Source organism: Prionailurus viverrinus, chromosome A1, assembly GCF_022837055.1.
Source record: "Prionailurus viverrinus isolate Anna chromosome A1, UM_Priviv_1.0, whole genome shotgun sequence".
Lineage (NCBI taxonomy): Eukaryota > Metazoa > Chordata > Mammalia > Carnivora > Felidae > Prionailurus > Prionailurus viverrinus.
Genome location: NC_062561.1, coordinates 196,825,986 through 196,850,008, shown reverse-complemented (window position 1 = coordinate 196,850,008; position 24,023 = coordinate 196,825,986). Strand labels below are relative to the sequence as shown.

Genomic DNA, 24,023 nt, shown 5'->3' with positions numbered 1-24,023 from the left:
GAAGTCTGGAATTGTGATGCCTCTAGCTTTGCTTGGCTTTTTCAAGATTGCTTTGGCTATCCAGGGTGCTCGTGGTTCTATACAAATTTTAGGATTGTTTGTTCTAGCTCTGTGAAAAATACTAAACAACTGATATTGGTGAGGATGCGGAGAAAGGGGAACCCTCTTGCACTCTTGGTGGGAATGCAAACTGGTGCAGCCACTCTGGGAAACAGTATGGATGTTCCTTAAAAGTTAAAAATAGAACGACCCTATGATCTAGCAGTTGCACTACTAGGTATTTACCCAAAGAATACAAAAATACCAATTTGAAGGGATACATGCACCCCAATGTTTATAGTAGTATTATCAACAATAGCCAAATTATGGAAACAGCCCAAGTGTCCACTGACTGATGAATGGATAAACAAGATGTGGTGTGTGTGTGTGTGTGTGTGTATATATTTATATATGTATATATATACATATATATGTGTGTGTGTATATATATATATATAATAGAATATTACCCACAGAAAAAATGAAATCTTTCCATTCGCAATGACATGGATGGAGCCAGAGAGTACTACACTAAGTGAAATAAGTCAGTCAGAGAAAGACAAATACCATATGATTTCACTTACATGTGGAATTTAAGAAACAAAACAAATGAGCAAAGGAAATAAAAAAGACAGAGAGGGGCAAACCAAGAAACAGACTCTTACCTATAGAGAACAAACCGATGCTTATCAGAGGGAAGGTGAGTGAAGGGATGGTTAAAGTAGGTGATGGGGGTTAAGGAGTGCACCTGCTGTGAGGAGCACTGGGTGTTGTTTAGAAGTGTTGAATCACTACATTGTACACCTGAAACTAGTATTATACTGTGTTAAGTAACTGGAATTTAAATTTGGGGGGGCGAGGTGCCTGGGTGGCTCAGTTGTTTGTGCTGCCAACTTCAGCCCAGTTCACGATCTCGCATTTCTTGAATTAGAGTCCTGTGTCAGGCTCTGTGCTGACAGCTCAGAGCCTGGAGCCTGCTTTGGATTCTGTGTTTCCTTCTCTCTGCCCTTCCGCTGCTCACATTCTGTCTCTCTCTCTCTCTCTCAAAAATAAATAAACATTAAAAAAAATTTAAAACAGGGATCAGCAAACTATGGCCTGTGGGCTATTTTCATGAGTAAAGTTTTATTGGAACACAGACATGCCCATTAGTTGATGTGTTGTCTATGTCCGCCCTGAGCTATAATGGCACAGTTAAATAGTTGTAATACAGATTATATGGACTGAAAGCCTAAAATATTTACTATCAGGCCTTTAAAAAAATCTTATCTGGGGCGCCTGGGTGGCTCAGTGGGTTAAGCGGCCGACTTCAGCTCAGGTCATGATCTCGTGGTCCGTGAGTTCGAGCCCCGCGTCAGGCTCTGTGCTGACAGCTCAGAGCCTGGAGCCTGTTTCAGATTCTGTGTCTCCCTCTCTCTGGCCCTCCCCCGTTCATGCTCTGTCTCTCTCTGTCTCAAAAATAAATGTTAAAAAAAAAAAAGTTTAAAAAAATCTTATCTGATGGGCTATATGAGCAGAATCCTTGCTTTATCACTTTCTAGCTCTATAACCTTGGCAAAGCTAACCTCACCGTGTATGGTTTCCTGAGTGGTAAAATGGGGCAAAAATACGGATTAAATGTTTAACAGTGCTTAGCATGCATTAAAGCACTTACTCTCAGTAATTACAATTACGATTATAATTATTCAAAAGACACATAAATTCGTAAAACGGATACAGGAAAGCGTAATAGGAACAGGGAGCGTGACATTTGCTCAAGGAATGCACGTGAGTTTGAAAACAAAAAGGCAGCGCTGGGCAAAGCCTGGGTCTGGAAACAGCAGCCCCGCCCCGCCCCGCCCCGTCCCGCCCCGCCCCGCCCCTCGCTCCGGCCCCTCTCCTAAGCCCCGCCCCTTCCACGCTCCTGGCTGGGCCAACGCCCGTCAGAAGGAGGGGCTTGACGCTCTTGCGCAGTGGGAGGGGCTCAAGTAGAAACCTCTTGGGGGCGGAGTCGGGAGAGAGAGGTCCACCACCAGGCCTTGAAATCTCAGATCCAGACAGGGAGGGGCAAACCTGGAAGTGGCAGCGCTCAGCTTTGCATAGCAATACCCCGCTTTGCATAATAAATGAAGGCAAGTATTTAAAGGCGCCGCCGCCAACACAGACCTAGTAGTTAGGCCCGCGCAGACCTATCGCTTGCCATGAGTCCCCAGGTACAGGCTCCGCTCCTGATCCTCTTGGTCCTGCTTCTCGCCAGCCCTGTGGCCTCTGAGTTCCTCTTCCTGAAACAGGTGAGCACTCTCTCCTTTCCGAGGCTGCTCCCAGCATGCCGGCCCAGTTGGGGGTGTATGGATCGGAGTGGGATTATGGGGGTGGCTATTCTGGTTTCCAGAATTCTTTCTCTGTGACAGAGCTTCCCAGAGTCACTAACTGTGGGAGATTGAGTGGGTCCTTTTCTCTCTACGAGTTTCGGTTAACCCATCTGTACAGTGAGGGTGGGCTGTTAGGCCTTATTCTGCTCCAGACTTTGGGGAAGGGTTAATCTCCCTCACGTCTCTACTCCTGCCCTCTTTCCCAACATCTGGGTGAAATTTGGCAGAACTGCAAGACTAAATGAACTGCTCCCAGGCCCAGAGCCTCATCCTTGTTTACCTGCCCCCTCCCCCTTCCACTCCTGGTAAAAAGGCCTGGCACCCATCCTGTCCCCTTCTGTACAGCGCTGTGGCTCGGCTTGTCCTGATGGGTGGGTGGGTTTGTGAGTCAGGAAGGCCCACACTCGTTCTTCTGGTGACAGAGATCCAGTCGTGTGACCCACTGCTTGTGGTTATGGGTCATGAAGAGTCTCCAGCCTCCAGGCTTCCTCCTTCACTTCTTACTCACCCCATGCTCCAGACCCTTGAAAATGGGAAGTTTTGTCATTCTGAGACCTGGAGAAGCCTAGTTCCATTGCCTGTTTGCTGCATAGCTATGGACAAGACACCTTATCTCTGGCAGCTGTTCAGGAGAGTCCCAGCCTCTCTGCCTCCGACCACCTTGGAAATATTTGCTTTAGAGCAAGGAGAGGAACAGTGTGGTGTAGGGAAAAGTGGAATAGGATTGAGGCTTGACTTCTCATCCCTGCTCTGTGTCTAATTTCTGGGCCTGGCATTTGGGCTCCTTGAGTCTTGGTCTCCTCATCTGTAAAATGGGCATGGTGATACCAGCCTACCTTTCTTAGATGGATGTGGGTGAAGGGAAATGCTTTCATGAATGGAAAGGCTCTGAAAATCTTAAACAAGGAAAGTGATCTAAGCCAGTGGGCTTGGCCTCAACCTGCCCCAGGGGCAAGGGGTCTATTTGATTTTGCCTGTTGAATGAAGGCATAAGGACCTCCTGGCCTTATTTGCCTGGAGGATTCACAATTTGTCTGTGAATGTGGGTTGAGAATGTTTCTCTTGGCTTCAGGGCCCACCACTTTGAGGTGGAGTCTGGCTAGAGCTCCAACGTACCCTATATCCCCAATTCTCTTATATGTCTTGGCCATAGATGCCATCCCAGACCAGAGGGCTTTCGATCAGTGGTCTGGGGGAGGCCCTGAGACATCCGAGAGCTCGCTCACCTCACTCAGGCCCACAGAGGATAGGTCCTCACTTAAGATTGCACAACATGTGGCACTTTCTGTTTTTCTCTGGGCTCATGTGATTCAGAGCCCCTATGCCTGAGACCATGGGGCAGATAAAAGCAGTGGGGTGATAGTGAGCATTTAAGCATCTGGAAACTTGAGTTTCATTTCCTCTTCTAGCATGAACCAGTTTCATGTCGCTGGGCTGTGGCCCACATTAGACAGGGGGGAGAATGTCTGGTCCCATGCTGGGCATATAATAGGTGCTTAATAGACTCTGTGACACTGTATAATGACCATCATTTATTGTGCACATACTCTGTGCTGTGTGTGTGTGTGTGTGTGTGTGTGTGTGTTTTCTAATAAGCTGTTTTGGGAAAATAGTTTTAGATTTACAGGAAAGTTGCAGAGACACTACAGAGTTTTCATATACTCCTCACCCGGTTTCCCCTCCTGTCAACATCTTGTGTTACCATTGCGCATTTGTCCAAACTGAGACATCAACATTGGCTCATCACCATTAGCTAAACTCTAGGCTTTATTTGGGTTTTACCAGTTTTCCCATGAATGCCCTCTTCCTGTTCCAGGATGCAGTCCAGGGCACCACAGTGCTCAGTCTCCTCTGACCTGTGACAGCTTCTCAGTCTCATGTTTCCATGGTTTGCCAGCCTTGAGGAGTGGTGATCTTACATTCTGTACAGTCTTCTCATTCTCCCAGTAGCCCTGTGAGAAGATAGAATTATGCCCATTTAATAGATGAGGAAACCGAACCTCAAGTGGGTAACTTAACCCATGGTCTCAGCTAGCGCCGAGTGGCTGAGGTATGATTGGAACCCGGGTCTGTGATAGTCACCCATATTTTTGCCTCCAGAGCTGCCCTTACTGGGGATGGCAAATACAGTAGTGTTCCGCCCCCACGCCACCTCCTTCTCCATGGTTTCGCTTTCCATCGTGTCCGTTAGTCCGGTCAGTCGCAATCTGGAAGCAGATGATCCTTCTTCAAATAGTAGCCCAATGCTATATCACAGTGCCTGTATCCTGCACCTCACTCCCATCTCATTGGACAGGCACTTGGTCAAACCGATCTTCACAAGGAGGGTGAGTGCAGTACAATAAGATATCTTGAGGGAGAGAGACCATATTCACATAACTGTTACTATGGCATGTTATTGTAATTGTTCTATTTTATTATTAAGGTTGTTAATCTCTTCCTGTGCCTAATTTATAAGTTAAATTTTATCATAGATATATCATAGGTATGATATATCATTAAAAAAAAGTATGTATAGAAAAAGACACAGTATATATAGGGTTCAGGACTCTCTGTGATTTTAGGCATCCACTGGGGGTCTTGGAATGTATCCCGCGCAGGTAAGAGGGAACCCCTGTGCCAGGCTTGGCCCTCAGTGGGCATTGCTAATCCTTCACGCCTGCTTTTCCAGATGAGACTGGACCCAGCTGCAGAATTCATTGCCATAGAAACCTCTAGTCGGGCACCAGGAAACTGAGTTCTTATGCCTCCCCCAGAGCCTGAAGGACAGGGAGCTTAGGAGAAGGGAGGGAGTTCCTCAGCTCCGACAGGATACTCAGGGCACCTGCCCGAGCCTGGAATCAGTTCTCAGGTTGCCTGAGAATCTGTGAAAGCAGCCCCGGAAAATGGCTAGGCCTCCAACTTACCCTCCAGCCCAACTCTTAAGTGCAGACATTTCTTTGATTTGACAGTGGCCTCCTGACTGGTCTCCCCCTTCCAGACTTGTCCCTCTCCAATCCATTCTGAACTCTAAACCAGACTGTGGCACTTTCTTGCGATGGGAGTCCATTGCACTTATAGTAAATCCAGCGTCCCAATTATAACCTGTGAGGTCCTACATTAAATGACCTCACCACCCCTCCAACCTTATCTGTGTCAGTCATCCACTACATCTAGCCCAACGAATGGCCTTCTTGTAGTGCCCAGACCAGCTAAACTTCCCACCACAGGGCCTTTGCCCATGTTGCCTCTGCCTGGAAAGAACATTCTTTCTCTGCACTTACATGGCTGACTCCTCATCCTGCAGGATGAGCTTAAGTGTCATTTCCTTACCACCAGCTTAAGTATCATTTCCTTACCACCCTATTTAAGTAAGTCATTCGTTACTCTCAACATTCTCTCTGTTAATCATAGTGGGTAATATTTATTGGCATTAGACTGTAAGCTCCTCAAGGCAGGGCAAGAACATTTCTAATTGTTTACCGCTATTAACACAGACTTAGCCCAGGGCCCATGATCACTGCTCCGTAAATATTTGTGGGATGAATATTGAAGGAAACATTTATTGGCACTTACCTTGTGTAAGGGGCTGTGGGGCATGCAGGCATGAATCAGACCCTGTTTTGCTTTTCTTCCTCATGTCATGATGTTTCATTCCAAGGGACAGAAACCAATGCCCAAAAGCTCAAGTGAGGGGAAGTTTACTTGAATCTCATGAAACTAATGGGGGGAAGTGGAGGCTGGGCCATCCAATGGCTGTTTAGTGAGCCAGCTCATGCTTTGGGCCTGGCATTGTGTTAAGAGCTCTATGCGCATGCTATCATCCTGACTACAGCCCTGAGAAGAAAGTATGCAGCCCCCACTTAGAAGATATGGAAATTGGGGTGCCAAAGGGGAAACTGGCCTATAGAATCACATAATGTGGTGGTTGAGCTACACCTATTGACTAAAGCTTTTTTTTTTTTTAATTTTTTTAACGTTTATTTATTAGAGAGACAGAGCGTGAGCAGGGGAGGGGCAGAGAGAGGGAGACACAGAATCTGAAGCAGGTTCCAGGCTCTGAGCTGGCAGCACAGAGCCTGACGCGGGGCTCGAACTCACAAACTGCGAGATCATGACCTGAGCTGAAGTCTGACGCTTAACTGACTGAGCCACCCAGGTGCCCCTTGACTATCTTTGATTTACCTTCTGTCTCACTCCAGAGGCATGCCTTTCACTTCTACCCCATACTGCCTACTGAGATGGGTGGGTGGGTCAGGTGGGGTGACACTTCTGTTCCCTTTTCCAGAAATCAGTTAGTACTTGTCTCTTCCAGAACTTTGGCTTGGCTGTGGGTCACAGGTCTAGGTGTTCTGGCCTCATCCCAAAGGTTGAGCACAAAACCCAAGTCCTCTTAGTGATTTTTGCCTTAATCTCAATTTCCCAGAGGCAGAGAGAATCTGTCAGCCTAACTTGGGTTAGGTGTTTCCATTCAGCCCAGTTGGCTGTGTTGACGAGGAGGATGGGCTTGGGGGCTTGGGGGTGGTAGATTTTCCTTCCAAGATGGGATGTGCATTGTGGGAGTATTTGAAGTATCTCATAGGTGGTCTTCAGGAGGCTGGGAAGGGTGTGAGTGGGCGAGCAGAGTCTGCACTATGTAGGAAATGTTAAAGATCATAGACAAGCAGGCAGGGTTCTGTGGGAGTGGGGAGTGAGTGGTCATGTGTATCCAGACAAGATGGTGGAATCTGGAGACCTCTGGGGGATGTGGAGAAAGAAGAGGAAGTGGCTCAGCAGAGCGGGGAGGGTGACCCAGATGGGGAAGGGCATGGGCAATAGGATGAGAGGAAGGAAGCACTGGTTAAGACTGGTGAAGCTCATTCATTGGGATTCATCAACAAGCAGCCCACTGGGGGTCTCTCCATGTGTGTCCAAGTCTCTCCCTGGGCCAATTGCATACCCCTTGAGGGTGGGCTTTCCCACTGTGTTAAGTTTCCTATTGTTCCTGGCCATGGATTGGGCACTGGTGTGACCTGAATAAGGTCCTGGACACGGGGCTGCAAAGGTGAATCCTCTGGGGGCTTCCCTCTAAGGAGATACCAAGACTGGCTGGAGAGGGGTGGTTGGGGTCAGGGGGTGGGCAATCAGAGAAGGTACCTACTGTGGGTGGATATGAAGCTCAAGGTCTGGTATATTGTACTTTATACTTGACAGCATATTTTGGGAGATGATGTCTTTCGAGTCTTTTAGAATGGGTACAGACGTTATCCTGGGCCTACAGATACGGAGTTGCAGATAAAGCCCGGGGAGGGGAGGCACCTTGCCCAACGTCATGCCATCAGTAGCCTGTTCTGTTGTTGTTTCTGACCTTTCTTTTCTTTCTGTCTGATTGTCCCTGGCCATCCCAGCTCAGTAGCTTTTCCTGGGATAACTGTGATGAGGGGAAGGACCCTGCCGTGATCAAAAGCCTGACTCTGGAACCTGACCCCATTGCCTTTCCTGGGAACTTGACTGTTAGCGTCGAGGCCCGGACTGAAGTCCCCCTCACTAGTCCTCAAAAGGTGAGCTTGGGGGTGGGCGGCGGGGTCAGGGCAGGGGGTGCTGGAGGGAAGGTGCCACGGGCCAGCTGGCAGGGGTCCTGATGGATGTATGCTCAGGCAACGGTGAGTAATTGTGCAATCCTGGAATCCCAGAGCAGCAAAGGATGTGGACATTCATAGACTGTCTGATAACTCCAGTTGGGCAATTTTGTTTTGGACAAACAGACATATCACTTAGTAAATACTATGTTGTCCCTTTAGAAAATACACATGGTCAAAAGGGGTAAAATTAACTCGCCTGAAATCTCACTACCCAGTGATCAGGGATAAGCACTTTTAACATTTGGTAGGCTCGGCTCTGGAACTGTCCCCCCACACATATTTTGAATGGGTATGTATGAAAATAAGCCATGCTTCTTGTAAATGTCCTCCTGTAATCTGAGTCCTCATGAGAGTCATTATTAGCTATTTACATATTGTCAGAATGTTTTCTACAGTTGTAAATATATGTACATTTATACTAATGGTTTTTTTGTTAATGTTTATTTATTTTGAGAGAGAGAGGGAGAGCGTGAGCAGGGGAGGGAGGGAGAGAGAGAGAGAGAGAGAGAGAGAGAGAGAGAGAGAGGGAATCCCAAGCAGCCCCTGCACTGTCAGTGCAGAGTCCAATATGGGGCTCCAACCTATGAACCGTGATATCATGACCTGCGCCAAGACCAAGAGTGGGATGTTTAACCAACCGAGCCATCCAGCCTCCCCACACGAATGGGTTTTTGTGGCATGTGCTGTTAAACTTGCTTTTTGGGGCATCATACTGTATGTTGGTTGTTTGTTTGTTTGTTTGTTTGTTTCTTTTTAAATTTTCTTTTAATGTTTATGTTTGAGAGAGAGAGACAGAGCTTGTGCGGGGAAGGGGAGAGAGAGAGGGAGATACAGAATTTGAAGCAGGCTCCAGGCTCAGAGCTGTCAGCCCAGAGCCCAATGCGGGGCTCGAACCCCCGAACCTTGAGATCATGACCTGAGCCGAAGTCAAATGCTTAAATGACTGAGCCACACAGGTTGCCCCTCTATACTTCTTTGTATGGTGTTTGGCATCATTTTTTTTTTTTTTTTTTTTTTTTGGCAGAAATATTCTGTTGTAGATCTGTCCTGATATACTTAACAAATCTATTGTCAGACATTTAGTTTGTTTCCGGGGTGGTGTTTTGTTTGTTTGTCTGGCTTTTGTTTATTTTTTGGCTGGTATAAACACCTTTGCTGAAATTATCCTTGTAATGTATCTTTTTGTACTTTTCTGACTATCTAGACAGAGACTTTTTTAGGTCTTTAGATACATACTGCCCAAGTGCCTTCAGATGTTTGAGCCCATGTATTCCCTAGCCAGCAAGGGATTTGCCTTTTTCCACACATTTGTTGATACTGAGCATTTTCTGAAAATGTTTTCCAGTATTCTATGTCATTCCTAATGAGGTTAAATGTCTTTCATAAGTTTTCTTGCCTTTTGTGTTTACTCTGGGAAGAGCCAGTTTGTTCATGCCTGTTGCCTATTTTGGGGGTGGCTATTTACATGCTTCTTTTTTTTTTTTTTTAATTTGTAGCTTTTTTTTTTTAAAGAACAATGAAGGCTTTTTAAATACCATACATTGTATCCTTCTTACTACTTTGAATTGGTGCCTTTATTCCATATTCTGATAAGCCCTTCAGATTATCCTTTTGCAGATATTCTAGCACCAGTGTTGCTTTGATTCTTTAAAAGGTTTCTGCAGGTGCCTGGGTGGCTCAGTCAGTTGAGTGTCCGACTCTTGATTGCGGCTCAGGTCTTGGATCTCACAGTTCTGGCATCGAGACCCACTTTAGGCTCTGCACTGAGTATGGAGCCTTCTTGAGATTTTTTTCTCTCTCTCTAAAAAATATTTGAACAGTTAAAACAAATAAACAGTTTCTGATTTGGAATCTGTGTCTATAACTGCCCTTAGACTTGGCTGAGTCACAGCTACCTCATAGGTTGCTTGTGGACTGTGAGAAGTAAACTCACTGACTCAATCAAAGGGGGTGCGTGGAGACTCAGAGCACAGTGCAGCGAGGCTTTAAGGAATGTTCTTGCAAGAGCGGGTGTCTGATGGAGAGGCACACTCAGGGAGGCACACTTGGGGCGGTTACAGCAGGCAATTTATCTCCTAGCCTGCAAGTCCCTCCCCTGATTCCTCATTGGCTGAGCACTACAGAGGTTACAGCCTTACCGGAAGTGGCCTATGCCCATGTAAGGCAAAAAGTAGTCTGATTGGAACAAATGTACATTCTTTGAGGTGATGCAGAGACTTCAGTTCTTTGGTGCATGTTCATTGCAAAGCCAAGAAACGGAGAGGGGAAGAACCAGGAAGTGAAGTGTTGGAGGGTTTGGGACTCCACTGTGGCGGGGGAGGGGTTCGTACATTTTCCAGTTGGTTGTAAACCTGTTGTTAATTAGACAATACAGCTTTTATTTGGTACTTCTGAAAATGAATCATCTCCCTTACTTCTCACACGGGCATTTACTGTGTTAATAACATAGAGTGCTTTGCACAAGACCTGCTCAGTACATGTCAACTCTTGTTAATGGTTCAAATTAGTGTCAGTCTTTTCCTGTGGCCCCAGACAGAAGCCCTGGATGTGTGGACAGCTCTTGGGCCCTGTCTTCCCTTGTACCTCCTTCCAAGTCTTCTCCAGGCTAGATCATTGCATTTTCTTTTTCAACTTTTTCTAATGTTTTATTTATTTTTGAGAGAGGGAGAAAGCATGAGCATGGGGAGGGGCAGAGAGAGAGGGAGACACAAAATCTGAAACAGGCTCCAGGCTCTGAGTTGTCAGCACAGAGCCTGACATGGGGCTTGAACTCACAAGCCGTGAGATCATGACTAGAGCAGGTCAGAGGCTTAACTGACTGAGCCACCCAGGTACCCCGATCATTGCATTTTCTTTAGCTGTTTATTAAGAGATAATCTATGAGAGTCACACAAGTGCCATTTCCATGCTCCTTCTGCTGAATGTGGAGTGTAGGGCTCTTTGGCAGATGCCACGATGCTTGCTCTCCTCTCACCATTACACAGAATGCTGGCTTTTCCCTGATGCTGTGCATCTGACATGGAAGGAAAAAGCCAGTGAGCTCCTTCTGCCCCCAGCCTGCTTTTCATGGCTTCTTCAAAGGCCATTAAGACGGACCTCCCCTTTCCTTACCTGTTACAAATTTGGGCCATTGCACTTTGTAAAAACCGAGCTCAGATTCTCTTGGCCCTTTCCCTTCCCCCTACATTTCTCTTACGCATTTATTTTTGGTTTTGTTCCTTTACTTTTCAGGGTATATGCATATTAGCTATTAAATGAAAGCCTCTGAACACTTGTGCAGGAGAAAAGATGATTAGCCTCATCTTACAGATCAGGGAAAGGGAGACTCTCAGGTGTGAGCCACTGTCCCTTTAAAGCAGTATGTACTCAGGGAGGGAGAGCATCATTTCTGGGGCTGGAGTAAAGACTCTCAGGTGTGACCTGCCCCGGGTCCTGGAGTTATTAGCACATTCAAGGTTGGTGTCCTTTTGTTGTGTTCCCTGTTCCTGAACTCTTCTTGGCAAGGAGGTGGACTTAGTGCTCGGTGTATTTGCAGGAGAGTGCTCCAGAACTTTCCCTTGCCTGGCAGAGACCCCCTTGGGAGAGTTGCTCAGACTGTAGCCCCTTATGAACCTGGAGGCCTCTTGAGATCAGTGGCTTCTACCCCTTGTTACTGAGGCCCAGGGAGCGAGTGGTCCAGGCCCACACAGCCTGCTAGCAGGAGAGCCAGCCCATCCTCTTCCTCTGATCTTGCTGAAGTAGATTTTTTTTTTTTTTAATCCAGAGTCCCGTCTTGGACCTGGATGGACTTAGCCCCTGCTTCAGTGTTTAGAAGCTGGATGCCCAGATTCCATGAGCCAAGGGCAAGACTGAACCTACCCCTGGAACTCCCTTTTCCTCTTTTGACTTGCTCCACTGGATTTGGCATACTAACTCCCTTCTGAGGGTCCTCTCTCAAGTTCCAGCCTGGACCCTAGCTTTCCTATCCTCAGGAATCATAAATTGCTGCTTCGTTTGGCATATGTGCTTATTTTGGGCTTTTAGACATATGGCTTTCAGTCCGGATGGTTTGGACTCCCCCCCGACCCACTAAAGTCATGTACCTGCAGTGCCCCTGCCTGAGGCCTCTATAACTGCCTCCCTTTCAGTTGGCTCCCTTTCAGTTGCTATCAGAGTGTCTAGATCTAGAGCCTTTGTGTGTCTATCCCTGTGGTGGAAGCCAAAAGAAATAATTTCTTTTCAACCTGTAAGAAATTTTTATGCTCAGGATGTCAGAACTGGTAGGTCTCTTTGAGATCATGAGATCCAAATATTCCATTGTTAAGTTGGAGGAGTGGACGCCTGATGGGGAAGGGACCTGCCCACGGGCCCCAGCAGGCGCAGGGATCCTGCCTCGCTTACCTGTCAGTGCCTCTGTCTGTCTTGTTTTCAGGACAGGTCCCATGACCACAAGTTTATTAAGGTAATCTATCTGAGCTACCTAACTGCCAAGGAAGTCTTGGACTGGAGAGATGGCTGGACTTAGGGCCCAGCCTTGCTTGCTTTCCTGAGCCAGAGGAGCAAGTAGGTTGAGAACAGGGATTGGGAAATGAGCCATGATTTGCAATCCCCAAATGGTAGGCATGGCTGCTGCCTCAAAAGCTCCTGTTGCCTTCTGTGCTGAGTACCTCCTGTGCTGTGCTTGTCCTGGCTGGGGGAGGCATGGTGCCTTCTGGCGGTACAGCCCCACAGCCTTCCAGCCTGGGGGGGAACACCCCAGGCAGGACTTGGCCCCCGCTGGCCCCCTCATCTTGTTCAGGGCACATCTGGCTCAACCATTTTCATTGGGGTGTTGGTGAAGCAAGGGCTGGGGAGATGGTACTGGCTAAGAGAGAAGGTGGGACAGGTTGTCATGCAGGAGTTAACGTCTGGATTTCAGGCACCACCACTAAGTGATTTACAGCCATTGTCTCACTCTGTGGTGGGGTGGTGTGAGAAAGCTAGGCACTCTAAAATACCCTGCTTTTGCCGGTAAGGGAAACGGCGAAACGAGCAGTAGCTCCCCACCAGGGCACAACACTAGGACATGGCTGGAGTAGCTTTCCAAGTACTCTTTCAGTGCAAAGGGGCTGGGGCAGGTTTGGCAGGAGAGCAGAAAAGAAGGCCGGGAGGGGACCATGCGGGATAATGTGTGTGTCAGCAGAGCGGCCTGAGGTCAGCCAGAGAAGTAGTTTGAGTTTGTCCACAGGCTATATTGACGTCTCCCTTAGGCCTGGGACTGGGTCCTGACCTCTGGGGCAGTTGGATAGCTGACAGCCTGGGGAGCCAGCCTAAAAAACCCAGCAGGCTCTGGGGGAATAAGTGCCCACCAGGGTTTGTCTATTAGAAACAAAAGCCCTAAATCAAGCAAGCCTTGAGGCTGAGGAACATAGAATGCTAGAATGTCAGAGCTGAAAGGGATCCTAAAGTTGTAGTTTCCTGCCCATACGGAATCAGATGCTTGAATGAGCTCGCTTCCTTCAGCCCTTTTCTGTTTTCCCTTGATACATTTGGTGGGGCACGAACATGGTCCAGAGAGACTACTCACTTAGTGAATGTTTAGCATGGGCCAGGCTCAGCTGGCATGTCCACCTGGAGGTCTGGCCACTTCTGGGTCAGCCGCAAGCTCTAGAACAGGAGTTCAATCATGATGGCGTGGAGGTGTGAAACGCATCACAGATCTTCTCATCTAGCTTCTCTCTGGGCTCAGGGGTCCTTCCGTGGCTGGGTCCAGGGAGCCCGCCACTTCTCGTGGTAGTTCTGTCTGTTGCACCCTAGCTGTGGTTGGTAAGAAAATCTTCCTTACATCAATTCCAAAGTGATCTCCCTATGAATTCCTCTTGTTTCAAATTCTGTCCTTTATGGCTTGACAGAGAAAGTTTGATCCAAGAATAGCGAATCAGTTTCATGTTGGTCACCAGCTCTGATCGGCTGGTGGTACCGCCTGAAGTTCTCCACAGAGGAGGGTTGTAAAGCCAGGGTTGGGCCGAGAAGGGAGATCGAGGAAGCAATACCAATTAGCCAGTTAGCAGTTCAAGGACGAATGCATTTCAACTCGAGTGTTTGCTTTAACCAGTGGAAATGACTATCTAAAGAAACCTAAGACGGTGGTTCAGTCAACAGGGAGAAAAAAAAAAATCACAGCAATTATTAATATCTGCCTCAGGCACAGGAAAAGGTTAGCAATGGAACATGTGCCACAGTATTGTCATTTCTGAATCCGAATATCTCCAAGACCCCATCTAGTTAGAGATTCTGTGATTAAAATGAAATGCTGACCTTTCAAAGATGTAGAGGAGCTGGTATGTTTGCCTTGGGATTTATGCTTTTTCAAACTCTGTCTCGCCAGGTGGAGCTAACTGTGGAAAAAGAAGTGGCTGGCTTCTGGGCCAAAGTCCCATGTGTGGAACAAATTGGCAGCTGTACCTATGAAGACTTCTGCCAGATAATTGACACTGTAATTCCCCCTGGAGAGCCCTGCCCAGAGCCCCTGCACACCTATGGGCTTCCCTGCCACTGTCCCTTCAAAGCAGTACGTACTCAGGGAGGGAGAGCATCATTTCTGGGGCTGGAGTAAAGACATGGGGTCTGGAGAGAAGGGTTCTTGCCTTCTCCTCCTGCAGACCTAGATGTCTGTGGATGTAAGTGGGTGTGATCTATCCCAAACCGCTTATCTTCCGGGAGCCTTGGTTTATCCACCTGTGTTCGAACCGGGAGACTTGCACTGAAGTGTGCCCTCCCCTGCCCTTTAGCGATCACACTCCGTGCTCTGTAGGGCTATGGTGATCTCTAATCTCGCGTGCTTGTCGGGAGAGTGGGAGGAGGAGCAGGTTCGTGGCTGCAGTCCGACAGGCAACTGCAGGAGAGTCCCATCAGGAGGCTGCCACTGACCTGTGACCCCTGGGTTTTCCTGCAGGGCGTCTACTCACTGCCGGAGAGTGATTTCACCCTGCCCCAGCTGGAGGTGCCTGGCTGGCTTAGCTCTGGGCACTACCGCATCAAGACGGTCCTCAGCAGCGGTGGGGAGCGTCTGGGCTGTGTCAAGATCTCTGCCTCTCTGAAGGGCAAATAATGTGGCACCAGCCACAGCAGAATGAAGGGGTGTGAGGAAGATGGCCCTCTTCTTCTGTCTTGCATTTGCCAAGGTCCAAGTCTGACTCTCTGTCCCCCTTCAAGCCCATTTCTGCAACGACGCCACTACCCTTGCTGAAAATCATTCTGTGCCACCGACATTTTAGACGCGGCCAGGCAGCCCCAACCTAGGGAGGAGCTGGGCAGTGCTTGATAGCCCGCGGCACCTGCCATGCTGGCCGCTCCATTTCCCTCCTCAACCCTGTGGCTTTCTAAGAGCTTAACTCTGTTTCTAAACAGTCAAGGAATGGGACCAATATATTTTGTACCCTCAAGCTCAGACTGACCCCATCTTGGTTTCCTGAAGTACCTTCGTGATTTTCTTTAAATTTTTTTTTTTTTTTGTCACTGACTCCAAAACAGAATGAGAGTATTAACAGTTGGTGTTTTACTCTAATCCCCTGTTACAACGAAGGGGCTGCAGTAGTTCATCTCCGTCGGTTCCTCCATTAACTCCTATGATTAATTCAGTATTCTTTTCTAGATTTACTCAGTGAACGGTGGGACATAGCGTATCCTGGAGAGGCAGGGCATGTAGCAGAAGGCTTCACTGGGAGAGGTATTTAAGAATGCTCCTATGTATTTAAGATAGGTTACAAACTCAGGTGCCTACAGGGCCAAGCACAAGCGACCAGGACCACCAGGAACATATTGCTTCCAGCATGTTTTTTTCCCTTTTTACAGCAGCACATATGCATTGTTACAAGGCAGCTGATGTCCAGTCTTGAGCTGGGATATTATCAGGGATGATGGGGCCTGGGATGAGTCAGAAAGAGTGCATTCAGCCCTTAGGGGCAGCTGCTATGGAACTATGGCCACTTGGTGTCACCAGAGAATGTTGTGGGCCCAGTATTGCCAAATATTCTCAATTCCACCCCCCCCCCCAACCCCCCGGCGAGGCCAGAAATCCAGACTTTTATATGAAATCTTAGAGTTTTTAAATATTGGCAACTAATTATTTTTTAAGACACTGTGCACGCCAAAAGGGCCAAACAGACTTGTCAGTGGGGAAATCTGGCCCCGGATGGCCAGTTTGCGACCTCTGATGTACAAACCTGCATTCCCCCTGCCCTTTCAGTCTTGAGACCGCTCCTCCTGTACCGTCTCTCCCTCCCTCCATGTGTACAAACCGATAGTGTCTGACCCACGGAGCAGCCTCTTCCAGCGCTAGGGGACGGGGACGCAGCCTCTCCGAGCTGTGAGCCGCGGGGATCGTGAGGCAGCCTGCCCCAGCCTGGGAGCGCTGTCAGGGTGAGTGGGGCAGACACTGAAAGAGCTGGAACCCACCAGCAGCTGCTCTGTAGAGCAAGGATCCAGCGAAGAACGGTGGCCTCACATCAGGTGCCTGGATTCATCCATCGTCCCGTCCTCCATGACAACTTACTGACCCACAGATCACCCCCAGTTTCTGGGCTCATTTGAAGCCCGGAATGGCAATAAACCTTTTTAACTTGCTGACAATTCCTCCTTTGTCTTGGCCGTGTATTTGTCCATGGAGCACATCTCGGCATTTTAGCAGCTTGTCTGTGGTGAGCTGTTCCTGCCAGGGAGGTTTGTCGCGGAGCCCAGGCGATCCCGGGGACCGTCTCTTCTGTTTCTGCCTCTTGAGCTGCTTGGTATTTCTGCTTCGTTCTGCATCATCACCATCCAACTTTCCTTGGTTTGCTTTTTTGCTTTCCTGTCACTCGGTGACCTCTCCAGCCTTTTCCCTTGTTGGCCTTTTTTGGTCTTATTCTCACAGTTGTTCTTTAGTTCAGATCTCAGAATGGAGTCTCATGAGCTTGGTTAATGTTTCCATTTCATGCCAGGCTCTTGGGTCAAATGCTCCCCCAGTTCTCGGGAGGAGGCAAGAAATCTCAAATCATAGGCAAGAGAGAATTTTTAAGAAATGGTGCTGTGCCGACTGGGAAGCCACTTGGAAAAAGTTGAAATTAGATTCACACTTCACACCGTATGCAGAATAAACTCCAAAGGGATCCAGGGTCTAAAAGTCAGAAGATGAAACCATACCTGTACTAAAAACAGGTGAAAACTCCAGAGATGGTAAAAGATGGATACATGTGACTACATAGACCTAGAAAATTCCCTCAGCAAGAAATACCATAAAGTCAAAAGACTGGAAGAAAATATTTATAGCACATATGGACAAAGGGCTGATATTTCTACTATATAAAGAATTAAACAGTTAAAGGACTAAAAACCTGACAAAAAATTGAGAAAAGACCTAAATAAACAACTCTTCTCTATCTCACATACACTAAGATGTAAAAATGGCCCATGTAAAAATTGCGCATGAAAAATGTGCAAACTTACCCATGATGAGAGAAATGTAAATCAAAACAATACTGAAAGAATCACTTTTCAGGCTGATGAAAACACAAGTACAACCACACTTCTGGGAAAACTATAGGGCAACAGGCCCTTCACAGTTGGTGGGAGTGCAAAGTAGTATGACCCTTGAAACCTAACTAAACTTCAAAAGCGCCACTCTTGGGGCGCCTGGGTGGCTCAGTCGGTGAAGCATCTGACTTCGGCTCAGGTCATGGTCTCATGGTTCCTGCGTTCAAGCCCGGCATCGGGCTCTAAGCTGTCAGCACACAGCCTGCTTTAGATCCTGCCCACTCTCTCTGCCCCTCCCCTGCTGCCTCTCTCAAAAGTCAATGAACAAACTTAAAAAAAAGTGCTCGCTCTTTGACCCAACATGCCAGCACTGGGAATTTCCTCTTACGATACATCTCCAACAAGACGAAAATACACCTGCATGAGATGATTCACTGCAGCGTTGTGATTGCAAATCTTGGAAATGCAAATGTCTATGAGAAAGTGACTGAACATAGCATGTCCACACCGAGTACTATTTGCTATAGAAAAGAAGGAGGAAGATCTTTGAATCCATTTTGAGTTATTTCCAGGATATATCGTTAAGTGCAAAGGCACAGTACGGAGAAGTGTAATGTGCTACTTTTCATGTAAGAAAGAAGGGTTGGGTAGAAATAAATACAAATGCGTTTGCTCATTTGTAGAAAATAAGATAAGCCAGAAACTAAAGAGATTAGTTATGTACAGGGGGTAGGTAGGAATATTGTGACAAGAAGGAGAAACGATAGGGTGTAAAGGATGAAGGGGGTGGGACAGTTCTGACTATAGCTTTTTGTGTAACTGTGGCTCTTAGAACCATAATAATGTTCCTCATAGCCAGAGCAGGATGAAAATCAACCACGAGATGAGTGGAGTTCAGAATTTCACCACTGTAAATGACTTGGCTTTGGTCATTGCACTAGGGTTATGGAAGATGTTAACATTAGTGAAAGCTAGGTGCAAGGTATATTGGGAACTCTGTACTGTTTTTGCCACCTTAAAGTCTTTTTCAAGATAAAAATTTGTAAAAATATATTGCTGAAGTTTCCATTTTTGAGAACTAGCTCATGGAACTTCAGTCCAGGAAGGGAGACAAACATTTATGCAAATATGTGATGTGTTCCAAAATGGAGGTTAAGGGAGACTGCAGAATCTGGGTCGGTGCCTGAAGTCAGAGAGGGTTTTCGTGGGGGAAGTGATAGCTGACATCTGAAAAATGAGGAATTAAGTAGGTAAAGAGAGGAACAGCATATATGGAACCTCTGCAGCAAAGGGGGAACATGGTGCTTTTAGGGAGATGGACAAGGACCATTAAGACTGGAAGGAAAATTTGCTACAGGTGCAAGATGAAGCTGGAGTGGGCGGGGATGAGGGTGGGGGAGGGTGGGGAGGATTCAGATCACCTGGGGCCTTGCAACTGGGTCCAGTTGGGTCTCAATTGCCAGGTCCCAGATTTTGCCAAAGAAGCACAGACAGCAGAGAATTTATCCTACGTTGTTGCAACTAGAATGACCACTTGGGTCCTGTCAGTGATCTCAGGGTGCTGGTTGCAATCAGAGAGTGTGTTATACTCGTCACACGGTGCCTGAGCTTCTGTGTCTGGTGGCTTACCCCCCTGAACTTTAAGTCTGGCTTCCTAAGTTCGAGTAGTCCTGAAGAGTTTCCCTTTCGAGAGTCCTATCATCTCTATTTCACTTTCAAGTGGTATTGGCGTACCAGGTAAAAGTTCTGCCCCCACCCACTTTTCTTTGATCTTTAAACTCAGGAAATTGCTTGAGGGCAGGCTCCTATGTCGGCTGGATCAGCCTGGACATTGTTTGCCAATAGCAAATCTTGTCCAACCTTAGGAATTTGCCTTTTAGTGTCATTTCCAAGGGGGCACTGTGGCTTATAAACCATTGCACTGGGGCGCCTGGGTGGCTCAGTCAGCCTTCTGACTCCTGATTTTGGCTCAGGTCATGATCTCGAGGTTCGTGGGTTTGAGCCCTGCTTCGGGCTCTGCACTGACTGTGCAGAGCTTGTTTGGGATTCTCTCTCTGTCCCTCTCTCTGCCTGTCCCCCGCTTGTGCGTGTGCACTCTCTCTCTCTCAAAATAAACTTAAAAAAGAAAACCATTGCACTTATGTCACTAATGTTCACTTGGAGCCAACTCTGAATGCCTCAGCTTCACACGGGTGACTTCTGCTGCTGCCTCCACACTCGCCCAGGGGGGACTTGTACTGCTTAGCAATCTCAGCTTGGGCTCTATGTAGCAATCCCAGTTCTTTCTTTCAATGGGCTTGCTGAAGATCCAAATTAAGCCTCTCTTTAAAATGATGTTGCATATCTTTCCACTCTACACCCCAATCATAGTCCAGCTCCATCATTTTAAGATTGATCATATTTGTCCAGCAGAGAACTGCAATGGGAAATATTTGTGAGGGTCCTGGGGGACAGGAATCCCCCCTCCAGCCAATAACCAGGTCCAAGGCATATGGCAGTGGAGAATTCAGCCTACGTTGTAGCAACTGGAATGACCAGTTTGGGTCCTGTGATCTCAGAGTGCCAGTTGCCATCAGAAAGTGTGTGTTGTATGAGTCACGTGGTGGCCTGGGGTTCCTCGTCTGGTAGTTTACCTCCCTAATCTGATTTTGCAGCACTCTGTTTTGCATTCAAGCCTCTGCCAGTTAGATTGGCTACCTGTCTGTATGTAGGTCGTTCAATGCTCTGAGAAGCAGAAAATCTTACATTCCTTTTTCCAGAGGTATTTTGCAACACAGGGTCTATTAACGTCATGGACTTTGTGACTGTCTCTGAAATTGCATGTAAAATTTAGCATGTATGCGCTTATGTGAATTTTATGGAGGGTCCGTAGCTTCCATTAAAATCTCAACAAGGTGTATGACCATCCCCTTCCCCACCCCGAAATCATAAACCATGGTCTTACCTGCATTTTATTCTTCTATATTCTTTTTTTTTTCAAATTTTTTTTTTCAACGTTTATTTATTTTTGGGACAGAGAGAGACAGAGCATGAACGGGGGAGGGGCAGAGAGAGAGGGAGACACAGAATCGGAAACAGGCTCCAGGCTCTGAGCCATCAGCCCAGAGCCCGACGCGGGGCTCGAACTCACGGACCGCGAGATCGTGACCTGGCTGAAGTCGGACGCTTAACCGACTGCGCCACCCAGGCGCCCCTATTCTTCTATATTCTATGCGAAGGTTTCCATATATTCCCCAAAGCCTCACCTTCTCCACACTCATGCATGGTCTGGGTCCCAAAAGAGCAACGATTTTATTATTGGCTTATAGCTTTCTTATTTAGTGATGGGATGCTCCTCTCTACCTCCCTCTCTTTCATAGCTACTTCACATCTCCTCCAAGAGGTCGTTGCTTGACATTGGACCGTTGGTAAAAAAATAATGATTCACTGAGGATGAGGGCTCTAACTCCAGCTGGGATTTCTGGGATTCCATAGCATCAATCACGTAATAGAGGGTGGCTTTGAAGAGTGACGTTACCTATACATGTTCATTACACTATAGACTTATGCTTTATATACTTTTCCATATATACTGCTACAGCTCACAATAAAACGTTTCTTTAAAATGGTGTTTCCATTAGAGTGACACAAATAATCGTTACATTTTCCCCTCACATGAAGTTGCTTTAGTTATAAAATCAATACATCACGTTTTTTTTTTTAAACGTTTATTTATTATTGAGAGACAGAGAGACACAGAGCGTGAGCAGGGGAGGGGCAGAGAGAAGGGGAGACACAGAATCCGAAGCAGGCTCCAGGCTCTGAGCTGTCAGCACAGAGCCTGACGTGGGGCTTGAACTCACAAACTGCGAGATTATGACCTGAGCCGAAGTTGGTCGCCTAACCAACTGAGCCACCCAGGCGCCCCAAAATCAATACATCACTGTTAAAAATGCAATAACAGAGGTAAGAAAAAGAAAGATGAAAGAAAGAAAGAAAGAAAGAAGAAAAGAAAAGCATAAAATTTCACTCTTAAGTCAATCGACTTGGTGAAAATTCCCAAAATGTTTTGTGTTCTGCATACCCTTCAAAATTCCTTGACTATATGCATATGACTTCTTTTTAAAAAAGAGCCAAAATGGAATCATGCTTCACATTTTATTTTTAACAGCTGTATTGAGGTATAGTTGATAACCATTAAACTGCGTGTAGCTTAGAGACTATACTTGGTAAGTTTTGAAATAGACACACAGAATTGGGAAACCATCTTCCCAAAATTGGGAACACATTATCCATCACTTCGAAGAGTTTCCGCATGCCCTTTTGTAATACTTGCTGCTCATTCTGCCTCCCCTTTCCCCTTTAAGCAACTAGATATGCTTTCTGTCCCTACAGAGCAGGTGGCATTTTCAACTATGATAAAGCTACCATGAACATGTAGCTTTATCGTAGCTTGTACAAGAACGTGTAGCTTGTACAAGTCGTTTTATAGCTATATGCTTCCTTTTCTCTTAGGGGAGTTCCAGTTCCTCCATATCCTTGCCAACACCACTATGGTCGGTCTTTTAATAGGGTCAGCCTTTCTAACAAATACATAGTGGTATCTCATTATGCTTTTTATTTGGATTTCCCTAATTACGACTGATGTTGAACATTATTTTCATATGTTTATTTACCATCCATATGTCTTCTTTGGTAACGGGTCTGTTCAAACCTTTGCCTATTTAAAAAGATGAAGTTGTTTTCTTACCGCTAGGCTTTGAGAGTTCTTCATGTATTCTGGATATGAGTGTTGTTTTTTTAAATTAATTTATTTAAAGTCAAGTTAGTTAACATACTGTGTAGTGTTGGTTTCAGGAGTATAACCCAGTGCTTCATCCTTACATATGACATCAGGTGCCCATCCCTGCAAGTGCCCTTTTAAATGCCCATCACCCATTTAGCCCATCCCCCCCACTCACTTCCCCTCCAACAACCCTGTTTGTTCTCTGTATTTAAGAGTCTCATATGGGTTGCCTTCCTCTCTGCTTTTATCATATTTTTCCTTCCCTTCCCTTATGTTCATCCGTTTTCTTTTTTAAAAAATATTTATTTTTGAGAGAGAAGGAGAGAATGCGTGGGTGCGAGAGTGTGGGAGGGGCAGAGAGAGGGAGACAGAGGATCTGAAGTGGGTTCTGCACCAACAGCAGACAGCCCGATGTGGGGCTCGAACTCATGAACCGTGAGATCATAACCTGAGCTGAAGTCGGACACTTAAGCGACCAAGCCACCCAGCCACTATCTTTGTTATAATTCTTGAAATCAGGCAACATTAGCACACCAACTTTGTTCTTCTTAAAAGATATTTTGGCTATTCTAGGTCCTTTACATTTTCAAATGAATTTTAGAATCAGCTGATCAACTTATACACACACACACACACACACACACACAAAAGCCTGCTGACTTTGGTGAGAATTGATATCTGAACCCCAGAGTCTTCTGAGTCATGAACAAGGTGTATTTCTCCACTTATTTAGGTGTTAATTTCTTTTAGCAATATATTAGTCTTTATGAAGATTATATATTATAGTTTTTAACAGGTGTTTCATATCTGCCATGAGAGTTACCCCCAATTACTGCATATTTTTGATGCAATCATAAGTGCAACTTCTGATTGTTTGCAGCTAGTATAGAGAAATAGTTGGATTTTGTATATTGACCTTGTATCCTGAAGCTTTGTAAACCAATTAGTAGTAGCATTTTTGCAGATTCCATTGGATTTTCTGCGTTGGTATTATGCCATCTTCATAGAAACAGTTATTTCTTCCTTTCCAATCTGGATGCTGTTTACTTCTTCTTCTTGCCTAATTTCATTGTCTGGATATCTGGCACAATATTGAACAGAAGTCTCTGATTTGCTTCTGATCTTACAGGGAAAGTATTCCATTTTTTCCGTCAAGTATGACATTAGCTGTAGGTTTTCATAGATGCTTTTTACTGGTTGTGAAATCCCCTTGTATTCCTAGTTGCCGGGAGTTTTAGATTAAGGATAGATGTTGGATTTCACCAAATGCCTTTCCGTGTCCATTGAGACGATCATTTATTTTTTCTTTTCTAGTTTGTTAATAACGGTGAATTACACTGATTTCAAATGTTAAACCAACCCTGGATTTTGTGTGTGTGTGTGTGTGTGGTCTTGGTGTAAGAGATGATTTCTTTTGTTTCCTCCAAGTATTAATTTTTATTATTTTATTTACATTCTAGTTAGTTCACATATAGTGTAATATTGGTTCAGGAATAGAATTTAGTGATTCGTCACTTACACATAACACCCAGCACTCCTTATATAACAAGATCCCTCCTTAATGCCCACCACCCACTTAGCACGTTCCCCACCCACCTCCCTCCATCAACTCTCAGTTTGTTCTCTATCATTAAGAGTCTCTCATGGTTTGCTTCCCTCTCTCTTTTTTTCCCCCTTCCCACATATTCATCTGTTTCCTAAATTCCACATATAAGTGAAATCATATGTCTTTCTCTGACTGACTTATTTCACTTAGCATAATACACTTTAGCTCAATCCATGTTGTTGCAAGTGGCAAGG

At 46.2% G+C, this 24,023-nt stretch overlaps 1 protein-coding gene across 1 annotated transcript; it reads left to right on the top strand.

Annotated features, from left to right (window-relative positions):
- Positions 1-2,012: 2,012 nt before the first annotated feature.
- GM2A (ganglioside GM2 activator) lies at positions 2,013-16,579 on the top strand. The gene is made up of 4 exons (XM_047852700.1): positions 2,013-2,309; positions 7,757-7,909; positions 14,337-14,519; positions 14,904-16,579. Exons 1-4 carry the CDS (start codon positions 2,220-2,222, stop codon positions 15,057-15,059), a joined length of 582 nt encoding a protein of 193 aa, XP_047708656.1. The 5' UTR covers positions 2,013-2,219; the 3' UTR covers positions 15,060-16,579.
- The last annotated feature ends 7,444 nt before the right edge of the window (positions 16,580-24,023 follow it).

Coding starts and splice junctions, on each gene's coding strand:
- GM2A (XM_047852700.1), top strand. CDS start 2,220: ATGAGTCCCCAGGTACAGGCTCCGCTCCTGATCCTCTTGGTCCTGCTT. Junction 2,310..7,756: donor AGTTCCTCTTCCTGAAACAG/GTGAGCACTCTC, acceptor TGGCCATCCCAG/CTCAGTAGCTTTTCCTGGGA. Junction 14,520..14,903: donor GCCACTGTCCCTTCAAAGCA/GTACGTACTCAG, acceptor GTTTTCCTGCAG/GGCGTCTACTCACTGCCGGA.